The following is a 16,978-nucleotide window of genomic DNA, read 5'->3' on the forward strand; positions in this document are numbered from 1 at the left end:
TCCATCTCCAGCCAGGAGAAGGAACTGAGGAGAGTTCGCCCGAGCACACTGGCTAGTCTCGTGGAAACAGAGGAGCAGCGCTTATGTGGGCTGCATGGTCACTGGAACCAAAGTTCTCCGATCAACAGTGCAGGAATCCAGATATACCTACAGTGGTGCACCCATAGGGGCACTACTCAAAGAAGAATTAGGCCTTACATTTTCTTCATCCACTAAGGATAGTGGACGCTAAATTTATAATAAAAGAATTAATTAAAATCTAAGAAAGAAACACAAATGTTTTTCTGAATTAAGCTAGGAGCATTTAAAATTTTGTTTTATACACAGGATATTTGTATATTAAAATAAATACCTACAGTGTTTAAAAATAAATAAATAAATACAGAATGTTCTTGCATTTCATCTTCAAAGAACTTTATAGACCTCTAATTAAATCTACCACCACCCCAACCTGGTAGGTATTGCCCTATTACACAAGTATGGAACCCAAGACAGTCAAGGGTCTGGCTCCAACTCCACTGAAATCCATAGGAGTCCTTCCGTTGCCTACAACCACAGCAATTCAGGAATAGAATCCAGGAGATCTCACTCCCAGGTCATTGGTCTAACCACTAGATACATAAACATGTGCTCTAGATCTGCAAAATCATTTGGAAAAAATATATTTGAGTTACCTAGTTACATTTTGAAATAAAATCCTTTTCAATCATATGAAAAAGCACTTGTATGTCAACACACTCCATATTAAAAAAAAGAATGTCTATATCCACCTACATATGACCCAAGACTAGGATACATGACATTTATTTTCATTAGAAAGGATGGCTCCACTACGGTAGAATGCCAAAGCCACAAGTAACAATATCACTCGTATCAAGTGTTAATTTCCAAAACCGCAGAATATTTATTACAGAGACACTCAAGTAGATTAAGTCTAAAATCTGACCTACCTTAAAATTTATGTTACCTACTCAGGAAAAAGTCTTTCATTTTTAAATGTGTATTGGTGGTGGAGGCAAAAAAAGATGTGGTAGAGTGCAGAGAAGTTTTTAAAAAAAAAACACAGCAAGTGGGCGTTAAAACCAGATTAGAATTCGGAAGACCTTATCCCCAAGTCTTCTGCTCGGACCAGGACTCCTTTTAAAAAGAGGAGGATTTTGAAGAAATCTCAAGTTTATTATCTTGATTCACCCACATTTTAATAAGTCTCGAAGACATCAGAATTCATTAGCCCCAGAGCAGCACCTCACCTACTTTATTCAGGCTTTCCCACACCCTACCTCCAAATGCTTCTGTTAAAGCAGTACATGTCTGAATTAAGCATCCACTGCTGTCTGCGACATATGATCTATGCTGTGCGCACACATAACCATCAGCAGTGTAGACATGTTTTATTATATTTGACCCATACGTTTTCTGGCTGCTGTTGTGCTGAGATCAATGCCTATCATGCTGACCAACACTATCTCATTGTTTCCTTATACTCTCCTGTCTATTTGTATCCATCTGTTGCCTCTTGTTATCTTAAATTGTGAGCTTCTTAGCACACGGACTGTATATGTTCTGTATATGTACCGCGCCCAGCACAATGGGTCTTGGTCCATGACTAGGGTTCCTATTGGTGCAGCGACGCTAGGCACCTCAATAACACAAATAATAAATAATAATAATACATGTTGGTTTTTATATTTCACGTTTCCACCCACTAGAAAGTCCTGGTAACATATGTGCGTCCTCTTGTACACAAACCAAGTCTTACTTGCAGACCGCATAGCATCATTTCATCAAGGAAATAGTGTGTTGAAACCATAAACACATCTGCACTTACTATGAGTCCCTATTCAGAGAAACTGAAGTTTAGCATGCAACTCTTCTTGCATTACATATACATCCATTTCATGTGCATTTTCAGGCTGCTGCACTAAAGTAGTTACCATGCATCTTTTTTCAAATCATGCATTTTAAAATGTGTATTGACAGTCATCAATTGTGATCTGCTATTGTGTGTTTATATATATATGAGAGTCTCTCTCCCCCTGTTCTCACATCAATAACCTCAAAGAAATAGTATATATTAGAAATGAAGGTAAGGGAGAAGTAGGGAGTACTACTGGGTAATATTTAGGAATAACATCAACAGTTCACATATATTCAGTGCCTATACACAAAACAAAGCAGCCTTAAGCCTATTTATGGACTTCTCTTTTAACTCTAAGGTTTGTTTCCATGCTATAGAAAGGATCAAACAACCTTACCCATTGTAGATATTGATTGAGTGCATCACCCCTGTAGCATGTTCAATTGTTTACAGCCCAAAACTTGTAAACCAGAGCATTCCAGTTAGCACTGCCACAAATTGCTACCACTGCACTACATTAGTGTTAAGAGAAAAAAAAATCAGGGTAACACTTACCAGCCTGTTCCAATGCTACCAGCATAGACTGCTCAATGAGATCTCGCTCAATGAAGCTGCGAAATTCCTCTGTGTACACAGTGAGATCGGGTAACTGGAAAGTGCAAATGGGCATCTCCAACAGATGCTCACTGCTACCATTGCTGGAGACATGGGAGCGGGCCAAAGAGACAATGGTGGAGCTAGCATGGGAAATGCCCCGAGACAGACGTTTCTCTAAAGTAAGAAGAGAAGAAACATTACAACGTTAAGTCATATGCATAGTTCCTAAAGCACCTTCCCTCAAAGTAAAAGCATTTTACATGGTCTTCAACTAGCATTTTATTTTTGTGGCAAGAATCTGAATTGATCCTAGCATACAGAATTGATACACACTTTTAATTCCAAAAGGGAAGGAAGGAAAGCAAAACTGGTCTGTGGAGAAGGACCACATCCTATTTCCTAAACCACAGGTTTCTTGACTCTGCCCCAAGTTGTATTCCCATCTCTGCCTCTCTCTCAGCATGTGACCGTGGACAAGTCATTTCATTTCTCTATGCCCCAATTTCCACATCCAACACTAAAGTCAAAGCCTTCATCAACCAGGAGTTAAGGTTTAACTCAGAAAAGTGCTTTGAGATCTTCAGATGGAAAGTGCTACAATAGTGCAAAGCAACTGCTATGAAGTGATTCTCAGACCCCTCACAAACTGCCAGGACTGTAAAGAGCCTCCCTATAGGTTAACAGAGGCCTGGACTAGTTGCAGCTAAGGCATAGCTCTCTTTTAAAAGAACCAGAATGGGTTCCAGCTTGAAGATTAAAAGGAAAAGGCAACAATTCTCTGCTCTGGATTTAGCACTCAAATACAGTTTATCAAATAACCATTTGAGGACAGACTGGGCCCAGTTTCTAGGCTTCACTTTCAAAAAGGCACAGCCAGTGGAAGTGGGGGGCAAACATGGCTTTGCACCAGCTTTGCACCCTGTGAATTCTGGGCTGCTACAGGTGGTGAAACCATCTCCAACGTTGGAATGGGTTACTCAAATCCTCTAATTTTCGGTATCTCATCCTGGGCTGCCTACAGACAGCAATGCAGCCCTGAATCCAGCACTGCAGCATTCCCTACCCTATGCTGAGGCTTGTAAGGGGTAGTTTAGGACCATTTATAGTGGCCCTACAGCATGCGTGTCTGCACCAGGGGACTTTTCCCCTAATTAGATTCCATCCCCTGTATTGCCAAAGCAGGGGACAGAATCTGTTCCACTGTATTTTAAAAAGGCTTTCATTCTCCTTTGACACATGACTGAATGTGAACATGATCCGGTTGAAAATCATCTTGAAATACTGTTTTACCTTGAACAAGGTCATCTTGTCGCTGGAATGGTGGCCGCACAGGTCGAGCAGCTTCTTTTTCCAAGGTTTTAAAGTTGCGCCCTTCTTTGAAGGAATGTGGCAGGTTCCCAGCATGCACTTGCCTCAGCTGTTCAAAGTCACTTAGTGCTGCACTCACATCCCAGTTTTTACCTAGTTTGGAAAGTATAATGAAGACTGTCAGCATTAGAGGGAAAAAAAATGTTAAGCCATTTTTTAAACATATGCCCCGCAGGAATGCCTTAAATGCAAATCATCAACCCGTTGGCAAAAACACTAACTCCAACCTGGAAATAAACCATTGAAACAGCCACCAAGCCTCAAGTTCAACAGTACGCATTGTATATGTTTCGGAGTAGTAGATGGAAAAGGCTTTCCCCTGTTCCAATAGTTTCTACAGTTTAGGTCAATTTCACACTTTAAAAGATGCCTATTTTGTCTGCGTATAGCTGCATTGATCTTCAAACTTCTTTCACGTTCATCAAGCATTTTCTATCCAGACCAGTAGGTCAGCTGATTAAGGTCATACTTAATATTGTTTTGTAAGCCTCTTCTATTGTATTTAAGAAATTTATTATAATGTAAACATCATTTGCTCTCTGATAAAGCAACAGCACACAACTTTCCATTCATCATCCACATTATTGCAGGGCAACACTAGGATCAAACAGTCATTCATGGTCAAATTCAGTTCTTTTAAAAGTTGACAATTCATGTGAAATTGAATATTTTAATCATTCATGTTAAGGGGGGGGGGGGGGGAGGGGAATTTCCCCCAATACAAACCAGGAGACAAAACCAAAGTATGAAAGTTGCCACCCACATTATTTAGGTAGAACATTTTATAGAAAAATCAGATACCCTACTAATTGAGTGAGAAACAATGTAACAGCAAATTCAATAGCAAATTCAGGGGGATTGTCTGTGTGTGTCTTTAAAGTAAATCCACTTTACTTTAATACTACCCATCAATCTCAAAGGATCACAGATGAGATTTATCAGTAATACAAAAGTCAACCATGTAAATCTTTCAGTATGCAATTAATTGACTTTTTAGAAACAATTGTCATTTTATATATAGAAAAAACAGATGCCACCAAGTGTTTTGTTATATGGTGAAAATGTAATACTGAGGATTTATCAGTCTCCTATATAGAATCTTAATACATTGTTCATTTACTGCTTTAAAAGAAAGCCAACATATGCAATACATTCACTACAAGAAAAACAGTTAAACTTCTAATTGTCTGTGATCTATTATAAGCCAATCAAAACAAGTTTCACAATATCTAATTTCCTAAGGGAAATATGCTTCTGAAGTGTTTACATTCTGAGAGATTTAATTGACAATGTTTCGTGACTGACTGCACAACAATTTGCTTGGTAAATGACGACTTTGAGTCAAGCTTTTAAAAAAATCAGCATCAGGAATTTATTGACCCATTGGATCAAAATTTAATTTGTAATCACAAATCAAAATCTGCCTCACTCGCAAACATACAGGCCCAATGACCTCTATCGTTACACTGCTGCTTCATAATCTCAGAAATTTGAGCAATGTATACACATCTGTGAATACTCAAACATTGTTACAATTTCTGAATCTGTATATTAGCCAACCAATTCAACAAACTGAATGGCCGCTAGGATGGATCACTTGATTACCTGTTCTATTCATTCCCTCTGAAGCACCTGGCATTGTCCACTGCTGAAAGACAGGAGACTGGGCTAGATGGACCATTGGTCTGACCCAATATTGCCATTCTTACGTTCTTAAAATATCTTTTTTCTATTTTCACAAATAAAAGACGTTAAAAGTTTATATGGAATCCCACGTGGCGCCAGTTGTGAGGATTCTTAAGTATTTGCATATTTACAGTGAAGTTCTACTTCCTAAAAACAAAGTCAACAGCTAGAGCTAATGTATTTTATTTTTTAAGACGACTCAGCATTGAACTGCTTCATTATTCTAAATGCTAGACGGAGACAGATACAGCTGTTCAGTGAAACTGTCGCCCAAACTAGGTTTTCACAAGATTTATGTTATAAGTGCAGCTGTTGGTCAACCTCCTTTGTATTTAAAACATGCAACTAAACAAATAGTGAAGTCAGCTAAACTAGTAATAACTCAGACAGTAACTCATAAAAACCCAAAAATCTCTGAGAGCCTAGGGGCTTGTTTTTGGTTTCAAGCAGAAGCTGCAAGTACTCAGCATCTTGCATGCATGCCCTGAAAGTCAAACTCTGGCTCTGTCAGATTTAAGGAGAAAGGCAAAGTAAAGGGCCCTGTCCACAGACATACATATGTAGGGACTGAGGGAAACAAGGTAGGTGAGGTAATATCTGTTACTGAACCAACTTCTGCTGGTGGAAGGGATAAGCTTTCAAGCTTCACAGAGCTCTTATTCTTATCGGGGGAAGGTAACCAGAGTGTCTAAGCGTAATACAAGTTGGGACAGATTGTTAAGCATAAAGGGGATTCACACATGCTGAAGGAGTTCACTTAAAAAAAATCTGTCCCAATTTATATTTAGTTTAGATTCTCTGCTTGCCACCCCAGACCAGAAGAAGAGCTCTCTGAAGTTCAAAAGCTTGTCCCTTCCACCAACGGAAGTTGAGCTAATAAAATATAACCTCATCTACTCTCTCTCTCTAATACCTTTGGACCAACACAGCTACAACACTGCAAACAAATCTGTAGGGACTGCCAACTCAAGTCTTCCAGCCTATGACAGCTGCTAAGTTAAAATACAAGAAGAGGAAGTTTGATATACATATAAACAAAGACTGTAAAAGGTTTTTTAGATCAACACTAACAGCTTAAAAACGAAGACCAGCAACCACTATATTGTTTACTGTAAAGGATCCTCTTACACAAAATAGTCAGTTATCCTTAAATCACCGAGACTGCCTGAAATAATGGTTCAAGTTTTCTATCTGAATAAGACTGATACCCACTGAAAATGTTATGTAAAGAAAGTAGTCATGAGTGCTTTTGCTCATAAAGCACTATCTGCAGTTATCACCACCCATTAAATTTGGTTAATATATACTTCAAAATAAAGATATTTCCAGGTTTTAGTAAATAATTACTAAGAATTTTAAAAAGCAAAGTTTAGAATTTAACCTTAATAAGTGTGCTCATTTCTGTTACCACAATAATTCTGTTACCCTGCTACTTCATGAACAATTTTATATTCTGCTGTTACAAACTATATTTCTCTTTTCTAAATAAAGCCTGCATGAGGACTGATAAAATTTAGTTAAACTACACTAACCACCCCTAGATTGGAACAATCAGCTGCTCACATTTTACTTTAATGTGTTAACATATAATTCAAGAATTAAAAATTGTCCAAATACAATGAAAAATTTGAGACAGAAAAAACAAAAAAACAAACAAACAAAACTTACACCAACCCTGTATTTCAGAGATCTTACAATTGTAAGAAACTTCACATGTAATAACATCACTAACAACATACAAACTGTTCACAAATTGATGAGGGCAAGTGTGCTAACTTAATACATTTTATACAAGAAACTTTACAGCTCCTTCAGGTCGTCAGCATTATACAATGGACTGCTTAATAAAAGTAGATTTAGGCAACTCTTCTCCAGACTCAAATTTTGTTAACGAAAAAATATATTTTATCTTGTGCATAAAGTGCGGAACTAGACATGGATGGGAAGGACCAAATAAGGAAGCCAAGAAAAACTCTCATTATGATATTTTATATTATTTTCAGAGTGTCATACAACCTCAAACTATTTGGAAGAGATAGTCGTGCCACTAGTCTTTCAAACTGTACCTGTCCCCAGATTAGCAGTAAGATTTTAGATTAAATGTGACAAAGTTGTGGTAGGGTCAAATCTATTACCACAAATATCAGATATTTATATTAATCAGCTCTTACTATAACACATTACTAAAGTAATTTTAGAAAGATAAGATGAGTGAGGTAATAACTTAGCTATTACCTCACCCACCTTGTCTCTAATATCCTGGGGCCGACACAGCTACAACACCACCACTACATAAAGCGATTTTGGCAGATATGTAAATAAATATTGTAGAAACTAAATTTTGTATGGAGTTATTTTATAAGAAAAGAGTGCTCCACTGGGCACTACTGTTTACATATTCTATTATAACTTAATACCTGTGACTGTGAATGATAAGGCAGTATTAAGGTAGAGGCTAAAGTAAATTTTCATTGAAAAGTGACTGTGGTTTAAGTAGCTCATACCCATGTGGTTTTTGGAAGCAAATGGCAACATGAATTAATCCGGTTTCACACACAACTGCACTGACATCTGAATAACCAGACTGAAAATAAAGAGCTATTCTAGGGGCTGGAACTTCAGGGGAGAAAAAAAAGGAAATTCACCACAGACAACTAAGATCTGTCAACCATTTCTGCAGAATATTTTGTTTCTGGAGATCACAGAAAGAAAATCTAAGTGCACATTCCAGCTGGAATACAAAAGAACTTAAAACATTAAACTCGTGATCTTGTCAGATGCCGTGTTTTCCAGATGCTTTATTTTTTGTACTGAAATATTTACACCTGAAACATAAAACCATGTCTTGCCAAGCAAAGCCATTTACACTTAACAGCATTAGTACAATTAGATTCTAATCAAACTACAAAGCGGGTATAAAAAACTGTAGCTATGCGTCTGGGTATAGGAAAGGTAATAATTAAGTTACAGGATAATATGTAGTCAGAGTCCGACAACTTGAAATTCATATGTTCAGCTCAGTATAACGTACACAAGCATATGGCTCTTTATACACAAAAAGAACCCTGCTAATCCCTCCAAAACCAACCTAGCTGTCTTGCCTCATCTCTCAAACGTTTAACTGCAAATGCTATAATAAAGTCTGGCCATACTGCATAGTTTCACCCTTCTTAATTTTTCAAGTTTTGGATACTTTAACTTTATGCCATATTCTTATTTCAAAAGAATACAACAGAACCCTGCTAATCCCTCCAAAACCAACCTAGCTGTCTTCTCTCTATCCATCTGTTATCTCTTGTCTTATACTTCAGCTGGAAGCTCAGGGACCATTTTTGTTCTGTGTTTGTACAGTGCCTAGCACCACTGATCCTGGCACATGACAGATTCCTAGGTACTATGATAATGCAAATAAATAATAAATAGAAATAAAGACTGCAGTAGTTCTGCTAGTGTATTATGAAAATTAATTAAGACTACAACAGTCAAAATAACCACAAGAGTATTGGAGTGGAAGAGATAAAACTCACAAAATAGCTCTCCTAAAAGACTATATTCAAAATCCTTAAATGAAACACTAACCTAAATTAGAGACCAGAACACCTATAAACACACTTAAATGAAACACTAACCTAAATTAGAGACCAGAACACCTATAAACACACCATAAAAACACACTGGACAGATGTCCTTCTAGACCAGTGGTTCTGAACCGGTGGTACGCATACCACTGGTGGTACTTCGATGAAGGCTGGGTGGTACGCGAGCCATACCGCGCCGCCGAATCCGCCGCCAGAAGTGCTCACCCACCCACCCCCGTGAAACCCTGCCGCCGAAAAGGGGCAAACGGTGGAAGGGTTTCGGCGGAGGGCATTGTTCCTCCCATGTAACCCGCCGCCGCCGCAAGTCGCCCCCCCGCTTTAAAAGGTTGAGAACCGCTGTTCTAGACAATACTACCATCTGTAAATACAAAGTGAAATCCTGGCCCCAGTGAAGTGAATGGGAACTTTTCCCATCACCCAAAGTAATTTGAAGAGCAAAAACACTCTATGTATGAGTATGAGCCAATCCTAAGCCCCTGAGGGACATGATCATGAGGGGAGAAATTGGAGCTAAGAGGTGAAGCAATTTGCATCTACACTGACAACGTTTAGGCCTGTAGCTCATTACTACCACTTTGGAGCTACAACAGTAACCACAGAAAAGCTAGCGAAAGTTGGGTGTAGATGTTCTTGAAATGTTGGCTAGCCTTTCTCTAAGTGGGCTATATGACAGCAGTAGAAATACTGGCAGCTGGTCCCATCTTCATTAGCACTAGTAGTACACTGACAACACGTCCCATTAACAAACAAAAACAGTTGCAACCTAGCATAACAACTTGATTATAACTTTAAAAAACCCACACTGAAGTACTACCTACCTGAAACTGGATTTTTAAAAGTATCTATAGTTAAGACAGACAGAGGTTGGGAGAAGATTTGCACCTTTTTTTTCTTAATACTCTGCTATCAGGTTGAAAGAGTTTATATATATTAGACAGGAGACTGGACTGAAGTGTGATGCCCACCTGATGTCATTTTATATGCAAAGTTTTCATAACAAAGATAGAAGATTGACCTACACTATGTCAGTGCTCCAATGACAAAACCGAAAATCGTATGCCATCAGAACTGCTATGTAGGCAAAATCTAATATTCATACACTGATAGGAAATGTAGAATTAATTTAATGAAAAATAGATGTTCCAAACTAGATTTCACAGTTCAGGTTGCATTTGTTTTGGGATCTGTCTCTCTAAAGCACAGTGCATCCCCATGGTTGCGTACGTTCTTGAAAGGTGTAATTTTTAGGATAAAAGATGTCTGACCACTAAATGCATGAAAGATTAATAATTTGACAGATGAGAAAAGCTGTACTTTTGAAAATGCAGTAAAATTCTTAAATCAAAGACCAAGATTAGTGTAAAGTAATAGCAGAGAAGTTTGCAAGTAAATAGTTCAAAGGCAAAAAGGGCACCTCAATGTACATGTGCAGTTCACTCCATCGCAACGTAATCACTTGCAAAAGTCTGAAATAACCACCTGGTATAGTATACTGAAACTACACTAAATGCTCTTTCTCCAGTGCAATTTGTTCAAGCTTTAGAGAACACCTGTTTCCAAACCGATTTTTGCTAGCCCTTTGGATGGTTGCTGGTGGGGTGCACCACACAAGAATAAAAAGCATATTCCAATACAATACTGTACTTTTGTTTTATGCATTTTACCCCAGCAATCATTTGAGGTCTGTTACTGTAGTGACATGGAACATAAGATCAAGCCACGATCTCTCTAACTGTGCTATAAAGGTAATCTTAATATGTGCAGAACGTCCCTGCTGACAGTCTGCCTACCCCTCTCTTGACTCCTTTTTCTATCCTTTACACCAATATAAAACCTTCTGAAGAATTATCTGTTGCTATCCCATCACTCACTCTTTACCTTCAAGTAGGTCTCTAGCCAGTCCTGGCTCTGCCCCCGTTGAGCGAACAAAATCCGACAGGACGACATCCATATCCAGGGTCATGTGATCATGAATTCCTTGCAGGCAGTTGGAAACAGCTGGGACATAGATCAAAGCTTAGTCTTCAATCTAAGAATGAAATGTACACAGCTCATGTTACAAAGTATAAAATAATTAGCCTGGCAGTGCAGATGGTTCATTCTCATCTTTTAAAAACTAATTTTGTTTCTGGATTAGAGGTGGCTGCTTGCCTGACTGTTCACTAATTGATAGAGAATATGAATTATGTTGCTATTCCTGTTTCCTAGAACATGACACTAATTGTTTCAATACACCTAAGTTATGTGACAGGTGCAGTAATGGCTTGTGATACCAGAACTATTTAACTAAACCTAAATGAAATGTTATCCAAAACCAGAAGCAGTCTGAGGCAAAGAATATGCAGTGTACACAAAAATGGCTTTACTAAATAAAGTAATGCAAAAGCTGACTAACTTAAGGAAAAAAACATTCCTTTAGTCAGTAGGACTTTTATTCAAAACAACATACAGGTAGCTAGCAAAATAAATTAATGTATCTAGTGGCAGAGAATCTACAGAAAGGTTCTTATCTAAATATCTATTTTGAGAGCACTACATCCTTGATCTCCCATGTAGAGACATTCCTCTTCAAAATGTGTTTGTAATTCACAAGAAAAAATTTAGAACAAACTGCCTTTCATAAGTAGATGCAGTCTGTACAAAACAAACTACTTTTCAGGTTAAAAAATTCTCCTTCCTTTGGACTAGAATAATTTACCAATTAAACTTTGTATGAGGCAGAAACCATTTCAACATGCACTTGCTTTTAAAAAAATGAATAAAGCTATTAAATAGCCAGGCCACAGTTTTATTTGCAAAACCTTCCATTCAAATTTTGCGGTTACTAAACCCTCCAAGTTCCTTGTAAAGACAGTGATGATGTACTTCAGCTTGGTGGAAATATGAATAAGCCTGGCAGCCCTTGTAATTTTCCATGCAAGATCTCTTTCTACCCATAAAGTCACCCCTATCCTCAGTGAAAGGCCTCTGAAAGAGGATTACCAAAAAAGACCCTTCCAATGGCTAAATCTCTTCCTATGAATCAAACAAGCCAGTCCTAAAATTTTAAGTCCAAACACAAGATTTATGTAATTTAAATGTAAGCAGTTCCAAAAGTCTGAAAAGTCATATGTAGGTGTGCACTGCACTCCTACTTATGAATACCAATCCAGATTTTCTACGTTCTTCTAGGTAGAAATCAAAGTTTATGTCCACAGAGGTTTGGACCAAGCAAACATCCTCAACAAGCAGCACAATAGGTAAGGGGCGATTTTCAAACCTCAATTTTCAGGGAATATAAGCAAGCAGTTTAAAAAATTCATTCTAAACTGATCATACAGATTGGAGAGGGAGGAAAAAAAAGAGTGTGTAAGGTTGATTAATGTAAGATATTTTCAGTACTCTACAAAGACAGACTAATCCATTTACCTTACCAAATGTCAAAAATTTCTAGGCCTACGAAAGATGAGCAAAACCACAAAATGGCCTACAGATCTCAAACTCTAACCAAAGTAAGTGAAGCAGGCAAACCTTAACTTGGAATTTGCTGGGTCTGTTGGTTTAAAACAGTGATACTGTTCTTGTTATCTTAATGTAATTTTGTGCTTGCTAATCACACGTGGATTAACTTCATACATGGAAAAGCCATAATATTTTTATCACTTGTGCAATTTCTGGACTGTCCTCATTTGTAGGGTATCAAATATTAGCATATATAAATATCAGGCAAAATTTTTGCTGGCAGTATATGGGGACCCTTGCTGTGCTTATGGTAATCAGATATAGAAAGCCATTCTACATTCTGGGTCTGGGTCACACACATGTCCTTAACATGCCACCTAACCTATGACAAATGCTATATTCAGTGCTTACATAGCTTTTAGATGAGAGCTTGTGAATTGCTGGAACCAAAGAATCTCATATTTCCTTTTGATGGTTTCAGCAATTTTTAAAAACGTAATATAGCAAAGCATTGACCTTTGGAATGCAGAAAAAAGAAGCAAAACAGCCCACACCCATTCACCCATAGCATTTACAGTTGCTTAGAAAACTCCCTCATGCACATGTGTCTCAACTAAGAGGTGAAACAGACGGAAAACTTCAGTTCCAAACACACCATAATGAACTTTAAGCAGATTAATTGCAAGGGTTCAAACGAAGAAACATCCACACCCTCACTGGTGTTTGGATTTTGTATTTTTATGTTACACATCTACTTGTACTTTCACCATTACTATTGCTACAGCGGAGAGAAGCTAGAGCTGCACCAGGCAGAAGAGAGGTCACTATCTCAAACCAGAAAAACTAGACCAAGGTCTCAAAATTCTATTTAGGATCAGAGTGCTTTCTGCTCACCACTCCAATCCCCAATATTTTTACAAAAAATACCTCAAATGACTGACTCAGCACAAGCACATATTCTGGCCTTAAAAGCAATTGCTCGTACAGAGATTAAGGTCAGAACGGACCACTGCGGTCATCTAGTCTGACTTCCTGTTTAGCAAAGGCATAAAATTTCACCCAGTAATTCCTGCATCAAGCCTAATGACTTATCACTGAAATAAAGTATCTTTCTAAATCATGACAGGATGTCTTTCTTAAAGATGTCAAGTGATGGAAAACCTACTACACAAAGTGAATTGTTTCAACACTTAATTACTCTTACAATTAGAAAGGCACGCTCAGAGTTTGAATTGGACTAGCTTCAACTTCAGTCATTGATCGTATGTCTTTATCTGTAAAATTATCCGATTGCTTCACAAGTGTTAATATAGTCATCCTCAACACCTCCTGTGAGGTAGAGAACTCGCCCACTCCCCCCGCTTCCGCACTCCCAATTTAACAGATGGGCAACCAAAGCACAGAGATTAGGTGGTTGATTCAAGTTTATATGGGAAGCTTGTGGCAGATCTAGGATCTCCTGGGTCCCAGTCATGTATTAAACACAAGAACCACCACCTCCTCATCTATACATATCCTCTAAATCATATTATAAATAAGATTAGTTCAAATGATGAAAGTAACCCAAGTAGGGTTTCCTGCTTGCTGTAAAAGCAACGAACACGAAAGCAAAAAAGTTTTAGAACTGGTTTTTAACATATACCACATTTACAATGCTTGCAGTGCTGACAATTATTTGCAGGATGCACCAGTGGACATGAAGTCCTTTCTTTCTGTGCTTCCAGGAAGCTCACCCCTGGGATCAAAGATGCTTCACAGGGAACATTTTGTTTTAATCTCTCCCCTTCAAAATCCAGTTCATCTCACACACATTTCACTAGAAGGCTTACCTACATCCACGGGTCAGCATAATGTTAAAATTGTGTTTAAAACATGGTTAAAAAAATCTAAATGTCCTATTTTGTTATTTTAAATTTACTTTTCACTATGTATACAGTTTTACTTTGCACACTGTGTTCATCCTGCATAATAAGTTAGTTCAGTCGGTTTCACTTTCAAGACACATTATTAGCACAATGCTGAGGTACTGACCACAACCAAAACACTGAAGTGGGTTAAACACAAACAAACATCTTGTTGATTTTTTAACTCAAGAGAACTTATTTACATCATGTGTTTTTTTAATAAAAGTTATACAAGACCCACTTTTTGAAAATAAACTATCCAATGTCCCCCCTTTAGTGTTTCTCTATTAGAATCATATGACTAACACTGTAAACAGAAACAGAAAAGCTTCAGAGGAGTCAGTATTTGACACTCTATTATTGGCTCCAGATTTGACTATATCCCAAATATTATCTTAATTCACTTTCTGAACCCACATTTGCCTTAAGTGAGATGGGACATCACCACTTCTGTTTCAGCTGTGGCAACATTAAAGTTAAACCAGACATTAGTCACAACAGAGGATAACCTCAACCACCTCAACTTCCTCTTTGTAATTCCTAAGCAAGTGTTTACAGCACTGTGTAAATTCAAAAGCATCTCTCTCTGTCTCACTAACAGAAATTGATCCAATAAAAGATATTGCCTCACCCAACTTGTCTCTCCTATATCCTGGGACCAACATGGCTACGACAACACTGCACACAGAGATCAATGTCTGCCTCATTCATTCATTGAGCTAGTGCTACCACCTCTTACAATGAAAAAATCCATCTTTCTGATTACACAGAAGATATAAGAAGAGGAATTACTGAGAAGTCACAATGTTTACCCACACACTCAGATAAAATGGAATTGTTGGATGCTTTCTAGAGCCAACACATTCACACCTACAAAAGCTGTATCTCTTAATAACCCATTACGTGACACCATGCTTTTGTCATCTTTCCTTGCTTTTCACCTTTTACAATGGATACTTAGTTTATTCTACTTATGCTACAGAAAGCAGACACATTGGTGTACCTAGTTACACTGTACACCAAATTACTACACAGCTTAACCCCATTTAAGGACTGGTATACAAAACAAACCACAGCAGTTTAAATTCCGATAGAAAATTGATTCAGTGAAACTAGGGCAAACCTTTATGTGGACACACATATTGGTCTAAAACTGGTTAGATCTGTTTAGCTTGCACCTGTACATTTACCAATAAAGCTAAACCCATATAAACCAAGTTTAAATCCAAATAAGAGTGTCTGCAGACCCTTTTGCAACAATTTAACTGAATTGATTTAAAAAACCCACACCTTTAATTAAGCCATTCCACAACTTGAATTTAAACCAGGGCCTAAACTACAAGTCCGAACTGTGCTGTAACTAGGTCCCCCAACATAGTAGCTTTTTGTACTGTGGATAGGACCAAAGTGCCTTTCACAATGAAGCAGCTGTGCTGGACTGTATAATTGCAGGAAAGCTGAGATTCGTTTATTTCTTGTATCAACAGAACCAATGGAAGTGACACACACAAAACTTACAGGTCTTTCAAGGTTAATCAACTCCAGAATTCATCCTTGTAAAGATTTCCAATGCAGTGTAAATTCCAGATGCAGTAACAGAGTTGAGAATAAAGCACAGGAAGCACAGCACAAGACTTCTTTAGCATGCTGAGCTACATCAGCTGAGACCTTTTTTTTTTAAAAAAAAGCTTTTGTTAGCTTCTGAATGGCCAGACGGATAAGCTTTCATTGCGGTAAGAATAATAAAAATAAGTGAGGCTTTGTTTTTCTTCCTGTCAAATGCAGGATAGGCAAAACACCTCGTATGAACACAAAAGAATAGTACTGGTAAAGTGATGAATATAGCATAGTTTCCTTGATCTCCGGACAAGCATATTCAATACCTCAGAAAGATGAACAAAAGGTATTGCCATATACATGAAGGATGCGCAGTAAATGTTACGAGACTGGGGAATACCTCCTCTTGTTTCTGCCACCGGTAAAGGGAGTACGTCTTCAGAACCAACACTAAATGCAGCCCCTGAACATTAACAGCCTCCCCTCAGAGTCCTCTATAAAACCTATTTTCCTTCTCCAGGAAAAGGCATTTACTCCAAGGCCTCTTTACACCATTCTGGCAGCATAAAGGGGCCTTAAAATGAGACTAGGTCTACAGTATAGAGACTATACCGGCATGTGTCAAACACAGCCCTGTAGTGTAAATACAGCCTACACCAACAGAAGGCGTTTCAGTATAGAAACTCTGCCTTCCCAAACAAAGTTAGGGCTTCTGTTGACATAATCCTTTCATCAACATAGATGCGTCTACACTGGGGCTTTTGTTGCATAGCTACATCTGTTTTTTTCTTTCAGACCTGACCAACACACCTATCCTGATGCAACTTTTCAGTGTAAACCAAGCCACAGAGTAAATTACATTAATAGAGAGACAGATTCTAAGGCCAGAAGGAACCAGTGTGATCATCTCTAGACCTACAGCCTGTGCTCTAGAGGAGGTCAAACATCCCTGAAATAATTCCCGTTCA

The 16,978-nt window shown here is 38.1% G+C and overlaps 1 protein-coding gene across 2 annotated transcripts in view; it reads right to left on the bottom strand.

The window, feature by feature from the left end:
* Nucleotides 1-16,978, bottom strand: part of OTUD7B (OTU deubiquitinase 7B) — a 62,103-nt gene that overhangs the window by 25,150 nt on the left and 19,975 nt on the right. Inside the window, exons 2-4 of one of the 2 annotated variants that reach the window (XM_067569377.1) lie at nucleotides 10,987-11,137; nucleotides 3,746-3,916; nucleotides 2,414-2,629 (exon numbers count right to left, since the gene is read on the bottom strand). In XM_067569377.1, coding sequence (XP_067425478.1) covers nucleotides 2,414-2,629; nucleotides 3,746-3,916; nucleotides 10,987-11,071 — 472 coding nt within the window. In that variant the 5' untranslated portion in view covers nucleotides 11,072-11,137. Of the gene's footprint in view, nucleotides 1-2,413; nucleotides 2,630-3,745; nucleotides 3,917-5,428; nucleotides 5,520-10,986; nucleotides 11,138-16,978 lie in introns of those variants that run through there. The other variant, XM_067569378.1, reaches the window with a different exon arrangement.

This window comes from Emydura macquarii, unplaced genomic scaffold, assembly GCF_026122565.2.
Source record: "Emydura macquarii macquarii isolate MOO-44397 ecotype Brisbane River unplaced genomic scaffold, CSIRO-AGI_Emac_v2 contig_2924, whole genome shotgun sequence".
NCBI classification, from domain to species: domain Eukaryota; kingdom Metazoa; phylum Chordata; order Testudines; family Chelidae; genus Emydura; species Emydura macquarii.